Consider the following 14,245-nt stretch of genomic DNA (forward strand, 5'->3'; position numbering starts at 1 on the left):
CGTTGTTATTGGAACTCCACGTCTGTCTATGCAAAAGGTTGCAAAAAAGTTAATGGTTTAACCGATTACCAAGCACTACGAGCAGACGTTGTGTGCGATAAGAAAAGCTCGACTCTTGCCCAACACTCTCTCCATTAGTGGACGACCAATATTCCATCCGGATAGCTGCAGTGCCAGTGGTCCAAAACACAAACAGTCAGCGTGGTCGGTGGAACATCTAGAGACGATATATCCTAGTTTACATATGTGGAGAAACACATTTCACAACCGTTTGTGATATTCTATGCCAGGGAATGTTTATGCCAGTTCCATAAATGTCCCATTGTACCTGGCTGCCAATACCCACTCATCCGAACCATAAACCTAACAGGACCCCGACGAAGCAATGGCCACTACTGGCGATGCAAGGGCCTGTCGATGTCCAAACAGTAGCAACAGAGGGCAAAACCTTTAGCCTAGAGTGCAGTGAGATCTACGATGGCCTTGATGAAGACGGTGTCGTCGCGTATGTAGGAGTTCTTAGAGTCCAGCTTGGAGAGCGGGCAGAAGAGCGGACAGCCGCTGGTGATGTTCATGTCGCTGACGGGCCTCTGGAAGGAGGACGAGGAGATGTCGGGCCGGAAGGCATCGATGATGTGCTCGCGGTTGTTCTGGTCCAGCAGCATTAGGGTGACCTGGGCACAGATGTTTTTAGTTTTTTTTTTTTTTTTTTGCCTTTTTCTCCCATTTTCTCCCCAATTTAGTAGTTTATGCCAATTCCCCCGGTGTGTGTCACGGTCCTGGTCGTTGCGCTATCCTCTGTTGGTCTGGAGAGGGTGTAGACTACCACATGTCTCCTCTGTTGGTCTGGGGAGGGTGTAGACTACCACATGTCTCCTCTGTTGGTCTGGAGAGGGTGTAGACTACCACATGTCTCCTCTGTCGGTCTGGAGAGGGTGTAGACTACCACATGCCTCCTCTGTCGGTCTGGAGAGGGTGTAGACTACCACATGTCTCCTCTGTCGGTCTGGAGAGGGTGTAGACTACCACATGTCTCCTCTGTTGGTCTGGGGAGGGTGTAAACTACCACATGTCTCCTCTGTTGGTCTGGAGAGGGTGTAGACTACCACATGTCTCCTCTGTCGGTCTGGAGAGGGTGTAGACTACCACATGTCTCCTCTGTTGGTCTGGAGAGGGTGTAGACTACCACATATCTCCTCTGTTGGTCTGGGGAGGGTGTAGACTACCACATGTCTCCTCTGTTGGTCTGGAGAGGGTGTAGACTACCACATGTCTCCTCTGTTGGTCTGGGGAGGGTGTATACTACCACATGTCTCCTCTGTCGGTCTGGGGAGGGTGTAGACTACCACATGTCTCCTCTGTTGGTCTGGAGAGGGTGTAGACTACCACATGTCTCCTCTGTCGGTCTGGGGAGGGTGTAGACTACCACATGTCTCCTCTGTTGGTCTAGGGAGGGTGTAGACTACCACATGTCTCCTCTGTCGGTCTGGAGAGGGTGTAGACTACCACATGTCTCCTCTGTCGGTCTGGGGAGGGTTTAGACTACCACATGTCTCCTCTGTCAGTCTGGGGAGGGTGTAGACTACCACATGTCTCCTCTGTCGGTCTGGGGAGGGTGTAGACTACCACATGTCTCCTCTGTCGGTCTGGAGAGGGTGTAGACTACCACATGTCTCCTCTGTCGGTCTGGAGAGGGTGTAGACTACCACATGTCTCCTCTGTCGGTCTGGGGAGGGTGTAGACTACCACATGTCTCCTCTGTCGGTCTGGAGAGGGTGTAGACTACCACATGTCTCCTCTGTCGGTCTGGGGAGGGTGTAGACTACCACATGTCTCCTCTGTCGGTCTGGGGAGGGTGTAGACTACCACATGTCTCCTCTGTCGGTCTGGGGAGGGTGTAGACTACCACATGTCTCCTCTGTCGGTCTGGGGAGGGTGTAGACTACCACAGGTCTCCTCTGTCGGTCTGGGGAGGGTGTAGACTACCACATGTCTCCTCTGTCGGTCTGGGGAGGGTGTAGACTACCACATGTCTCCTCTGTCGGTCTGGAGAGGGTGTAGACTACCACATGTCTCCTCTGTCGGTCTGGGGAGGGTGTAGACTACCACATGTCTCCTCTGTCGGTCTGGGGAGGGTGTAGACTACCACATGTCTCCTCTGTTGGTCTGGAGAGGGTGTAGACTACCACATGTCTCTTCTGTCGGTCTGGGAAGGGTGTAGACTACCACATGTCTCCTCTGTTGGTCTGGGAAGGGTGTAGACTAACACATGTCTCCTCTGTTGGTCTAGGGAGGGTGTAGACTACCACATGTCTCCTCTGTCGGTCTGGAGAGGGTGTAGACTACCACATGTCTCCTCTGTCGGTCTAGGGAGGGTGTAGACTACCACAATGTCTCCTCTGTCGGTCTGGGGAGGGTGTAGACTACCACATGTCTCCTCTGTCGGTCTGGGGAGGGTGTAGACTACCACATGTTTCCTCTGTCGGTCTGGAGAGGGTGTAGACTACCACATGTCTCCTCTGTCGGTCTGGGGAGGGTGTAGACTACCACATGCTCCTCTGTCGGTCTGGAGAGGGTGTAGACTACCACATGTCTCCTCTGTCGGTCTGGGGAGGGTGTAGACTACCACATGTCTCCTCTGTTGGTCTGGGGAGGGTGTAGACTACCACATGTCTCCTCTGTTGGTCTGGGGAGGGTGTAGACTACCACATGTCTCCTCTGTTGGTCTGGGGAGGGTGTAGACTACCACATGTCTCCTCTGTCGGTCTGGGGAGGGTGTAGACTACTACATGTCTCCTCTGTCGGTCTGGGGAGGGTGTAGACTACCACATGTCTCCTCTGTTGGTCTAGGGAGGGTGTAGACTACCACATGTTTCCTCTGTCGGTCTGGAGAGGGTGTAGACTACCACATGTCTCCTCTGTCGGTCTGGGGAGGGTGTAGACTACCACATGCTCCTCTGTCGGTCTGGAGAGGGTGTAGACTACCACATGTCTCCTCTGTCGGTCTGGGGAGGGTGTAGACTACCACATGTCTCCTCTGTTGGTCTGGGGAGGGTGTAGACTACCACATGTCTCCTCTGTTGGTCTGGGGAGGGTGTAGACTACCACATGTCTCCTCTGTTGGTCTGGGGAGGGTGTAGACTACCACATGTCTCCTCTGTTGGTCTGGGGAGGGTGTAGACTACCACATGTCTCCTCTGTCGGTCTGGGGAGGGTGTAGACTACTACATGTCTCCTCTGTCGGTCTGGGGAGGGTGTAGACTACCACATGTCTCCTCTGTCGGTCTGGGGAGGGTGTAAACTACCACATGTCTCCTCTGTTGGTCTGGGGAGGGTGTAGACTACCACATGTCTCCTCTGTTGGTCTGGGGAGGGTGTAGATGACCACATGTCTCCTCTGTTGGTCTGGGGAGGGTGTAGACTACCACATGTCTCCTCTGTCGGTCTGTGGAGGGTGTAGACTACCACATGTCTCCTCTGTCGGTCTGGGGAGGGTGTAGACTACCACATGTCTCCTCTGTTGGTCTGGGGAGGGTGTAGACTACCACATGTCTCCTCTGTTGGTCTGGGGAGGGTGTAGACTACCACATGTCTCCTCTGTCGGTCTGTGGAGGGTGTAGACTACCACATGTCTCCTCTGTCGGTCTGGGGAGGGTGTAGACTACCACATGTCTCCTCTGTCGGTCTGGGGAGGGTGTAGACTACCACATGCTGCCCTACTGTTGGTCTGGGGACGGTGTAGACTACCACATGTCTTCTCCGATACATGTGGAGTCACCAGCCGCTTGTTTTCTCCCGACAGCGAGGAGTTTCTACTGAGAGAGCATAACGTGCACAGAGGTTCACACTCATCTCCCCCAGATCCCCTCCCCGCTGACCAGGCCAGCAGGAGGCGCTAATGCAACGACCAGGACTCGTACCCCACCGGATTCCCACCTGCGAACACTGCTAATTAATTGTGTTCGTTGGGAACGTCTGACCAAGCCGGAAGTATCGCAACCGGGAATTGAACCCAGGCCCTGGCGGTGTAGGAGAGTGCTTTTGCCTCTACACTATCCAGACCACCTCTTTGGGCACATATGTTAGGAACATCTAGCCTTACATCCGGTCCCAGGGAAAACCAGGATTTGACCCACTAATGCATTTTCCGGCAATACCATGCTCTTCAAAAGGGAATTACGACAAGAATGTCAGTGACAGAGGGGAATGGTGATGGTAAAAACAGGCAAATATGCCAACATTTACACTGATTTATCATTCACAATAATGTTCAATCTGGAAGACAAATCAGTAACGGAAACGAAAACAATGGCACTAGGGCTGAACCATAAAAACATAATTTGTGATTTGGATTATTTTCGCAGACATTGCAATATACTGTAACTTGCAAATATATATCTTTTTGTTGTCTAGTCTTACTTTGTCTAGTTTAGAATCGACACGTTTTTCTTTTCATATTGTAATAGTATGTTTTCACGATGATTCTCTTTGTTTTATATGAACATACAGTAGATACAGTTGTCGCAGACCGGCGCAATTCAATTGGGTAAAACCGCTTGGGTCTAGCGGACACCACAAGCAGCCCGACTATGGCACCATTATCAGCGCTAAACTGACCACGGTCCATAAACAGTGTGGGTTTGAGGTCAGTTCGTGCCTCCTCTCTCCTCCCTCTCCTCCCTCTCCTCCCTCTCCTCTCCTCTCCTCCTCTCTCCTCCTCTCTCCTCTCCCTCCTCCCTCTCCTCCCCAGACCTCGAATGGATCCGTCATCAGCTCTATTTTCATGTCATTCAAAATGTACCCCAGTTGCCATTGCATGTACTTATTTGTGTTTCATTACACGTATATGTACATACTTACCAACTGTTTCACCTGTTTTATAGCAACACTACTATCGCCCACATCCAAGAAGGGAGATCCTTCTAAGGTTTCTCCCCTCCACATTGCCTGTGGTGCTTTTTTCCTATTGCTAGGTTTTCAGTGAGTTTTTCCTTACCTTCGCGTGGTGGGGTATGTCTGGGAGTGTTGCATTTATTTATTTTACATTTTATTTTGGATTTCATGGTGTTTTATGTTTTGTTTCTTGATTTATTGTGATGTTTCTTCTCGACTTGTTTAAAGAAGACGTGTCCGGCCCATGGGGACATTAACGTGTGTTGTCGGGCCTTAAAGAAGACGTGTCCGGCCCATGGGGACATTAACGTGTGTCGTCGGGCCTTAAAGAAGACGTGTCCGGCCATGGGGACATTAACGTGTGTTGTCGGGCCTTAAAGAAGACGTGTCCGGCCATGGGGACATTAACGTGTGTCGTCGGGCCTTAAAGAAGACGTGTCCGGCCCCATGGGGACATTAACGTGTGTCGTCGGGCCTTAAAGAAGACGTGTCCGGCCCATGGGGACATTAACGTGTGTCGTCGGGCCTTAAAGAAGACGTGTCCGGCCCATGGGGACATTAACGTGTGTTGTCGGGCCTTAAAGAAGACGTGTCCGGCCCATGGGGACATTAACGTGTGTCGTCGGCAGTGATGCCACAGATTACTTGTAAAAGTAATCCGATTACTGATTACTCCTTTAAAAAGTAATCCAAGTTACTTTACTGATTACTTGATTATCAGAGTAACTTAGTTACTTTGAAAGTAACTAGGTTACGAAGTCGTCGTCGTTCCCCCAACCGTTTTTTTTTAAACGCTTTATTGAAAGTGCATAAATTGTTTTTAACTTGTTTCTCTGCACATAACGTAAATTGTTAAACTAGTGCTTCAGCTTCTGTACCATCAAGTATGGTAAAGCAACAGTCTATGATGCTCACAGCATTAGAGCAGCCAGCCAGTGGTTTTACAAAACCAGTGTATCACATCTAACAAATGCAGGCTGAACTATTCAATTATATCAACTGTAACTATTAAATTGTTTTTATAAATGTCTCTCTATAAACATACAATCAGTCTCTCTTTAACATGTAAATTAACTGTAAATCTGGCAAATAAGAGCTTTTGCTCTGCCACCATCAAATATACATTAATCAAAAGGGAAAGAAACAATCTCTCTCTTTTGCTGTTTGGCTGGCCTCCGAGTCCTCCTGTACCTACTAGTCGAAGCGTCGGCTAGTGTTGTGATTCCAGATGCTTTCAATGCAATTGGATGTGCTGTTTTTAGCGGTAGACAGTATTTTGTTTCCTCCGCATATGAACGTGAAGTAGTGACTGAGGCCCCGTTTAGACGAGCGTTTTTGGGATGGAAGTCTGAACAGAAACTCACTTTTAATTTTGCCAAGCGTTTTGGGGTGGAATTCTCCGACGACGGAGCCCTGCTGTCACACGATTGGCGCATATGTCACATGACGTGCTGTGAAGACCCGCCCTACTCTGCCTCTGATTCGCAGACTGTGGATGGGGAATGTGATTGTACCAAAGCAGAGTCACTCACAGACAGAGTGTCCAGTCACGCCGCGGGACACATTCTTGTGTAACCCTTTCACTGCCACACTACGTCACTCCCAAAAGAAAAACAGCTCAAAATGTATTTTTGACTGTTGAAAACGAAATAAAATACTGCATTCCGCCTGCATTATGAATTTATGATGAGATAGTAACGAAATAGTAACGCACAGCCACTTGGACAAGTAACTGCAATCAGATTACTGGCTTTTAAAGATTAACGCGTTAGATTACTATTTTCGGGGGAAAGTAATCAGATTACAATAACGCGTTACTTAGTAACGCGTTACCGGCATCACTGGTCGTCGGGCCTTAAAGAAGACGTGTCCGGCCCATGGGGACATTAACGTGTGTCGTCGGGCCTTAAAGAAGACGTGTCCAGCCCATGGGGACATTAACGTGTGTCGTCGGGCCTTAAAGAAGACGTGTCCGGCCCATGGGGACATTAACGTGTGTCGTCGGGCCTTAAAGAAGACGTGTCCGGCCCATGGGGACATTAACGTGTGTTGTCGGGCCTTAAAGAAGACGTGTCCGGCCCATGGGGACATTAACTTGTGTTGTCGGGCCTTAAAGAAGACGTGTCCGGCCCCATGGGGACATTAACGTGTGTCGTCGGGCCTTAAAGAAGACGTGTCCGGCCCATGGGGACATTAACGTGTGTTGTCGGGCCTTAAAGAAGACGTGTACGGCCCCATGGGGACATTAACGTGTGTTGTCGGGCCTTAAAGAAGACGTGTCCGGCCCATGGGGACATTAACGTGTGTTGTCGGGCCTTAAAGAAGACGTGTCCGGCCCATGGGGACATTAACGTGTGTCGTCGGGCCTTAAAGAAGACGTGTCCGGCCCCATGGGGACATTAACGTGTGTTGTCGGGCCTTAAAGAAGACGTGTCCGGCCCCATGGGGACATTAACGTGTGTTGTCGGGCCTTAAAGAAGACGTGTCCGGCCCATGGGGACATTAACGTGTGTTGTCGGGCCTTAAAGAAGACGTGTCCGGCCCCATGGGGACATTAACGTGTGTTGTCGGGCCTTAAAGAAGACGTGTCCGGCCCATGGGGACATTAACGTGTGTCGTCGGGCCTTAAAGAAGACGTGTCCGGCCCATGGGGACATTAACGTGTGTCGTCGGGCCTTAAAGAAGACGTGTCCGGCCCATGGGGACATTAACGTGTGTTGTCTGGCCTTAAAGAAGACGTGTCCGGCCCATGGGGACATTAACGTGTGTCGTCGGGCCTTAAAGAAGACGTGTCCGGCCCATGGGGACATTAACGTGTGTTGTCGGGCCTTAAAGAAGACGTGTCCGGCCCATGGGGACATTAACGTGTGTCGTCGGGCCTTAAAGAAGACGTGTCCGGCCCCATGGGGACATTAACGTGTGTCGTCGGGCCTTAAAGAAGACGTGTCCGGCCCCATGGGGACATTAACGTGTGTCGTCGGGCCTTACAAATGCCCTGCAGAAGTAGATACCACAGTAACTACCGGGCAGTGTGTTTACTTTTCTGATGACGTCATCACTGCATTAGTCGTAAATGTTCAGACAAGCTTAATATTTGGTTATTATTAGCGCTACTCTGCATGCACCCAATTCAACATTATAGTCGCATTTTTCTTTCAAACTAATTTGATCGTGGATGTCCCCGTTTGGTACAGATTTGAGCTCTCTTGGGCGTTAAGCAGGCGGAGACGTACGGTCTTAGAAACAGCTCTGCTTAGGACACAAGAACCTCAGGGAAATGCTCTGTTTGGGAGAGGGGCCAAGGCTATGATGAGAACTGTCCCTCCAAGACTATGATGAGAATCTGGTCTGAAAACAAGGAGTACTCCATTCTCGAAACAGCACCACTACCAGGATCTGGCCGGTAATGCACTTTTCCGAATTGTTGTGAGAGTTGTAGTATTATGTAGTATCACTTGGATTGACTTAATTATTGCCGATGCCTTTTGTAGACTACAATGTTTTTTCTTTTCATAGAAAAAAAGTCACCGGCCGGTAGAATGACAGAGTTACCGGCCACAGCCGAATTCTACCAGCATTTGGCCGGTGGTCAGGTGTTAACTGTCCCTCCAAGGCTATGATGAGAACTGTACCTCCAAGGCTATGATGAGAACTGTACCTCCAAGGCCATTATGAGAACTGTACCTCCAAGGCTATGATGAGAACTGTACCTCCAAGGCCATTATGAGAACTGTACCTCCAAGGCCATTATGAGAACTGTACCTCCAAGGCCATTATGAGAACTGTACCTCCAAGGCCATTATGAGAACTGTACCTCCAAGGCCATTATGAGAACTGTACCTCCAAGGCCATTATGAGAACTGTACCTCCAAGGCCATTATGAGAACTGTACCTCCAAGGCCATTATGAGAACTGTACCTCCAAGGCCATTATGATAACTGTACCTCCAAGGCCATTATGAGAACTGTACCTCCAAGGCCATTATGAGAACTGTACCTCCAAGGTGCTTATGATAATTATACCTCCAAGGCCATTATGATAATTATACCTCCAAGGTGCTTATGATAATTATACCTCCAAGCTTATGATGATAACTGTACCTCCAATGCCATTATGAGAACTGTACCTCCAAGGTGCTTATGATAATTATACCTCCAAGGCCATTATGATAACTATACCTCCAAGGTGCTTATGATAATTATACCTCCAAGCCTATGATGATAACTATACCTCCAAGGCCATCATGATAACTATATAGTCTCCTGGGAATGAGGACATGTCTGCAGCACATTCTACTCAATCTCACTTTCTCTCAGCAATGTGTAATTTCAAAATCATTAAAAAAAACGCCCATATTATTACAGTATTGGTGATATGGATACTGCACTCTTTCCTATTCATATAGATATTCATTCCTAATTACGCCACGCAAAATGTACAATTACTCTGACCTCCTCGTGCATCCGTGTCTCAGTTTAGAATTTAATAAAGAGGCTCCGAGATATCTATGGGATTCACTTTCTGCACTTTGTCGGTCTGACTCTGAACCGTTTCAACAGAGCTGTAAGAACTGTTACAGCAAACAAGTTAAGAGCAACATTTCCTTTTCAGCCATCCGTTTTCTTTTAGATGAAGATGAAGATGAATAGTTTTATTTTTGGTCTTTGTTTACAGATAAATCAAAAACACACGTGTGGACTTTCAAAAGAAAAAGAAAAAAAATCACAAAAATCACAAATGTACATATTCAAAGTAAGCTCACACACTAAATCCAAACTCAATGACCGAAAAAAGGAATAGGCTTATTTTTGCCTATCCTTTACAATTCTTAAAAACGAAATATACTTTAATATAAGAAAGAAAATAGTAGTCTTGCTGCTACTGTGTTTCTGCAAATGCCTTTTTGTGCGTGTTTGTACGTACAAGCACGCCGGTGTGCATGTATTTTAGGCGTTATCCTTACATTTGATATTGTATGTATGTGAACCCAGGTGGCCAAAAAGTTCCGGCCCATTAATGGCCTGTATCCGGCAGGCCGGAAGAAATTAGTCGGCCCAAGTCCGGCTGCCAGAGTCGGCCAAGTAGGCGGCAATGACTGACTGGCCGATTCCGGCCCGAGTACACTGGGCCAGGTCCGGGGTTGCCGGAAGCGGTGAACGTCCGGATCGGCCGAGTAGGCGGCAATGACTGACTGGCCGATTCCGGCCCGAGTACACTGGGCCATGTCCGGGGTTGCCGGAAGCGGTGAACGTCGGGTTGCCTAAAGCAGCCCAGATGCGACCCACACACACTGGGCCAGGTTTGGTTGCCCGAAGCCTAGCCGACACTGCCAATGCAATGGTACTACACAGTAAATTCCGCAGAGTACATTTGACTCAAACTGAGTAAAGAAATTTTACTCAGTTTGAGTGAAATGTACTCAGTTTGAGTCAAATTTACTTTGCGGAATTTACTGTGTACCCAGTATTCTGCCAGAGCTACTCCACTATCTGCCTATGACCATACATTACCGGAAATACAGTAGGAAATGGTTGATTAGTAATACAATGCCACATATTTAAGGACCCTTCCCTTTACCAATGGAGTATTGGCATGTCCCGCATTGAACAATTCAGAAGTTTACATGCTGTCTCCTACCTCACTGAAATATATTCTCAGTGTATGTGCACATTGTACACAATATACACCATTCTGCAGTGAAGCTCAAATATCAAGTAAAGTAACAATTACCCCCATACATGCTACTTTTTCCAGTTAAAAATGACAACTTGAATAGATATTTAAACATTTATTAACAAAAAAATATCACATCCTCCTCTCTGAACCCAACGACAAAGCCTCCAATGAAATTAACCCATTGTTCCCCTGCAACAGCTTCTCCCACAGGGGATCTTTGATTAAACACCTGCTATCAGAAGAATATAGACAGTCAGAAAAAAAGTTCAGTTTACTACTTAAGTACATTTAAAAGTAGAAACTTTGACGTTTACTCAAGTGTGTACTTTCACTTAAACTTTCATGTTAGTCTAGCTTAGCAAAATTTTTTAGGAGAATTAATACAAAAACGAGTGATATGGCCGTTCAGTTGTAAATGAAAGCCTGCATTTAGTAAGACGTTGTTTATAAATGTCTTTTGGTTTAGTTATGAATGAATGACAGCATCTCTATAGCACAGCTCTATTACTAGGACATAAAGTGCTTTGTAATGACTGTATACATCATTCACAACGGGTGGCCCCAGCAGGAATCAAACTCCTAACCGTGACAGTGTTAGTGCCATGCTCGGAGTGCCAAGCACAAGACCCCAATGTTATGCGGGGCTCTGCTCATAGGCGGGCGGCTCGTGGCGTGGCTCGTAGTCCTGGTTGTAGAAGCAACCGTCGCCCTCCATGGAGACCCCCCTCCTCCCGCGTCACCCCAGCGAGGTGGCGGGTGGCGACCCTGACGAGGTGAGCCATGGTGGGGTGGCGGGGGGCCGGCAGGGGGAGGCCCCTGGGGGGGGCTCCGGAGAAAAGCGCCAGGGGGCCGGGCCGGGAGGCGCCCCTGGGGCACCCCGGGAGGCGTGGGCATAGCCTTACGGACCACGGGGGAATAGGTGACGTGGGGGCGTAGCGTGGCGGGGGTCTGGGGGAGCTGTCGCCGGCCCCGGCGAGGCGTGCTGGTCCCCGACGTGGAGGGGACGGGACTTCCACTCACTGCCCTACACGAAAAGTGAAAAAGGCAAATAAAAAGAACGAACCACAAATTCAACGACAGAAGAGAAGAGGATGAGATAGAGAGAGAGAAGAGAGAGAGAAGAGAGAGAGAAGAGAGAGAGAAGAGAGAGAAGGAAAGCAAGATAACAAAATACAACAAGAGCCAGTATGGAAGCAAATGAGTGACAGAAGTATTTGAATTTGATCAGACACCGAATTTATAGCATTGAAAATAATTACTTTGAAAACATGTATCTGAATTGAATTTATAGCATTGAAAATAATTACTTTGAAAACATGTATCTGAATTTTTTCAGACACCAAATTTAAAGCATTGAAAATAATTACTTTGAAAACATGTATCTGATTTTTGAATTTTATCAGACACCGAATTTATAGCATTGAAAATAATTACTTTGAAAACATGTATCTGAATTTTTTCAGACACCGAATTTATAGCATTGAAAATAATTACTTTGAAAACATGTATCTGAATTTTTTCAGACACCGAATTTATAGCATTGAAAATAATTACTTTGAAAAATGTATCTGAATTTTTTCAGACACCGAATTTATAGCATTGAAAATAATTACTTTGAAAATAAATGTGAAATAAAAATTCAATGTAAAAAAATTCGAATGTATAATTGCGGTGTATAAAATTCGATGTAAAAAACCATCATCCGGGCTACCCAGACAGGATAAGCAATCGCGCCTGGATGCAATCGAATTGACTTCTGGCCTATCACTGCACGGCTTTGTCAGTCATGTGATCACACCAACCCGGGAGAAAGATGGCGGTATATATACATACGTTGGGGGGAGAATATACATACGGTGGGGAGGAGACTGTACATTAGGAGGGGGTGGGTGGGAGAGAAATATACATACGGTGGGGAGAGAATATATACATACGGTGGGGAGGAGACTGTACATTAGGAGGGGGTGGGTGGGAGAGAAATATACATACGGTGGGGAGAGAATATATAAATACGGTGGGGAGGAGACTGTATATTAGGAGGGGGTGGGAGAGAAATATACATATGGTGGGGAGAAAATATATACATACGGTGGGGAGGAGACTGTACATTAGGAGGGGGTGGGTGGGAGAGAAATATACATACGGTGGGGAGAGAATATATACATACGGTGGGGAGGAGACTGTATATTAGGAGGGGGTGGGAGAGAAATATACATACGGTGGGGAGAGAATATATACATACGGTGGGGAGGAGACTGTATATTAGGAGGGGGTGGGAGAGAAATATACATATGGTGGGGAGAGAAATATACATATGGTGGGGAGAGAATATATACATACGGTGGGGAGGAGACTGTACATTAGGAGGGGGTGGGAGAGAATATATACATACGGTAGGGAGGAGACTGTACATTACGAGGGGGTGGGAGAGAAATATACATATGGTGGGGAGAGAATATATACATATGGTGGGGAGAGAATATATACATACGGTGGGGAGGAGACTGTACATTAGGAGGGGGTGGGTGGGTGAGAGAGAAAATACATATGGTGGGGAGAGAATATATACATACGGTGGGGAGAAGACTGTACATTAGGAGGGGGTGGGAGAGAAATATACATATGGTGGGGAGAGAATATATACATATGGTGGGGAGAGAATATATACATACGGTGGGGAGGAGACTGTACATTAGCAGGGGGTGGGAGAGAAATATACATATGGTGGGGAGAGAATATATACATACGGTGGGGAGGAGACTGTCTATTATATGTATATTTCTCTCCCAACCACCCCCTCCTAATGTACAGTCTCCTCCCCACTGTATGTATATATTCTCTCCCCATCATATGTATATATTCTCTCCCCACCGTTCTCTTGGTGTAAAAAGTTTAAGACCAGGGTGAGGCCAGGCTATGGATGGCTTTGAAGGTGAGGAGTAGTGTTTTGAAGTTAATGCGTTCCTTGATCGGGAGCCAGTGGAGGGAGTGGAGGACAGGAGTGATGTGTTCGCGGGACCGGGTGTTAGTGAGGAGGCGGGCAACTGAGTTTTGGACCATCTGCAGTTTATGGAGGGAGCGGGAGGTGATGCCAGTGAGGAGGGAGTTACAGTAGTCCAGGAGGGAAAAGATGAAGGCGTGTATGAGGGATTCAGCAGCAGGGGGTAGAGGCAGTGACGGATTTTGGCAATGTTGCGGAGGTGAAAATATGAAGTTTTGACAATGGAGCGGACATGGGGTCAAATGAGAGGGTGGGGTCGAGGATGACACAGAGGTTGCGGACTAGGGGGGAAGGGGTGATGGTGGAGTCATTGATGGTGAGTGTGATGTAATACAATAATTTATACTGTAGCATTACAAACCATTTGACAGCCAGGTCCTGCACCTCCGTTCTTGTCCTCTAGGAGCCATCGCAGCATGGCCAAGACCTTCCTCATCCAGCATACTGTCCGGGTGTAACTTATTGCCAGCGGAAGAGTGCAAGAATGCTTCCGCATTCGTCACCGCACGCCAGTACGGTAATGCGCCTTTCCTTTCGCCCCGCTCAGACAAATGCATGTAGTACATTGCAACACAACGCAGCATTTCCGCGGCTGTCTTTAACTAGCAGGACGCTAGTGGGCTAGTCGCTAAAATATATAATTGTACCAACACAGATATTAGGCAGTACACACAT

The 14,245-nt window shown here is 47.8% G+C and overlaps 1 protein-coding gene across 1 annotated transcript in view; it reads right to left on the bottom strand.

The window, feature by feature from the left end:
• Positions 1-455: 455 nt before the first annotated feature.
• LOC311248899 (TNF receptor-associated factor 2-like) overlaps positions 456-14,245 on the bottom strand; it is a gene marked incomplete at both ends in the record, with an annotated part of 73,327 nt that continues 59,537 nt past the window's right edge. The window contains 1 exon segment of the mRNA XM_084338128.1: positions 456-674. Coding sequence (XP_084194254.1) covers positions 456-674 — 219 coding nt within the window.

Source organism: Notolepis coatsorum (genome assembly GCF_963971535.1).
Source record: "Notolepis coatsorum genome assembly, chromosome: 1".
In the NCBI taxonomy this organism is placed as follows: domain Eukaryota; kingdom Metazoa; phylum Chordata; class Actinopteri; order Aulopiformes; family Paralepididae; genus Notolepis; species Notolepis coatsorum.